The sequence below is a fragment of the Micromys minutus genome (genome assembly GCF_963924665.1).
Source record: "Micromys minutus genome assembly, chromosome: 13".
Classification (NCBI taxonomy): Eukaryota; Metazoa; Chordata; class Mammalia; order Rodentia; family Muridae; genus Micromys; species Micromys minutus.
Window position 1 is genome coordinate 57,732,048 of NC_137982.1, and position 1,502 is coordinate 57,733,549.

Here is a 1,502-nt window from a genome sequence, read left to right on the forward strand (position 1 = left end):
GTGGTGTAACTGAGTATAGAGATTAAAAGTACAATCATAATAAATAATCTTTTCATGAAAATATATCATCTTCACAATATTGATGCTCACTGAACTAATAAAAAGACTTAAAACTAATTTGAATAAGCAGTTGAGAAAATTTTCAAGGTAAAAATATTTGTGGAGAATATGGTATAAGAAAAAAATTTGAAAACAGAAAAAAGTTATAGTATAACAGTGATTTCTCAGTGATAAAATAATGTTGCTCATATTATATCCTAGGAAATTACATGTACATACATACATAGAAATTTATATATATATATATATATATATATATATATATATATATATATTATAATGCAGTAACCAGTGAAATATATTATACCTAAATATTGAATTGATACAAATAAAATCTTCATTGATTTTTGAAGTATCAAGTATCAGAATCTGAGTTAGATAGATGAGGACTCAACAAATCATGTAGCATATGTGCTGATGATTCAGTTATCTTAATGATTACATTTCTTCAAACTACAATTACATTATCTTTTAAATTTTCATTGTGGACAGATGAAGATCTACTCAAAAGAGAAAAATTGAATGCCTCTAAACTGATGGAATTTATTCTTCTGGGGTTTTCTAACACTCCTCATCTTCAGTGGGTGCTCTTTATGATATTTTTGTTGATGTATATGATTATTCTGATGAGCAACAGCATTATAATACTGTTAGCAAGAACTGACCCTGCTCTACAGACACCTATGTATTATTTCCTTAGCAACTTCTCCTTTTTAGAAATCTGCTATGTAACAGCTACTATCCCAAGAATGCTTATGGATCTATACACTCTAAAAGGAAACATTTCTGTGCTTGCCTGTGCAACACAAATGTATTTCGTCCTTATGTTGGGAGGGACAGAGTGCCTCTTGCTAGCAGCCATGGCCTATGACCGGTATGTGGCTATTTGCCAGCCTCTACAATATACTCTACTCATGAAGAATAAAGTGTGTTCACAGCTTGTAGCTGCCTCCTGGATCAGTGGGATTCCAGTAGAAATTGGACAAACCTACCAGATATTCTCTTTGCACTTCTGTGCTTCTAACAGGATAGATCACTTCTTCTGTGATATCCCCCCACTACTCAAGCTTGCTTGTGGTGACACATTTATGAATACAGTTGCAGTCTATGTTGTTGCCGTGGGGTTTGTTATGGTTCCATTTCTGTTAATCATTGTCTCATACATCAAGATTATTTGCAACATTATGAAACTGTCCTCTGTCAAAGGGATGGCCAAGGCTTTTTCTACCTGCTCTTCTCACCTGATTGTTGTAGTCTTGTTCTATGGAACAGCAAGCATTACTTACTTGCAGCCTAAACAAAGTCAATCAGAAGAAACAGGAAAAATTCTCTCCCTTTTCTACATCATTTTGATCCCAGCTTTGAATCCCATTGTATATACTCTGAGGAACAAAGATATCATCGTGGCCCTCAGAAAATTACACAATAAGTTACTGACATAG

General features: G+C 33.5%; 1 protein-coding gene across 1 annotated transcript; it reads left to right on the forward strand.

Annotated features, from left to right (window-relative positions):
* Nucleotides 1-578: 578 nt before the first annotated feature.
* LOC308429078 (olfactory receptor 10AG1-like) lies at nucleotides 579-1,502 on the forward strand (the record flags this gene model as incomplete). The annotated part of the gene is made up of 1 exon (XM_080927718.1): nucleotides 579-1,502. Exon 1 carries the CDS (start codon nucleotides 597-599, stop codon nucleotides 1,500-1,502), a length of 906 nt encoding a protein of 301 aa, XP_080783844.1. The 5' UTR covers nucleotides 579-596.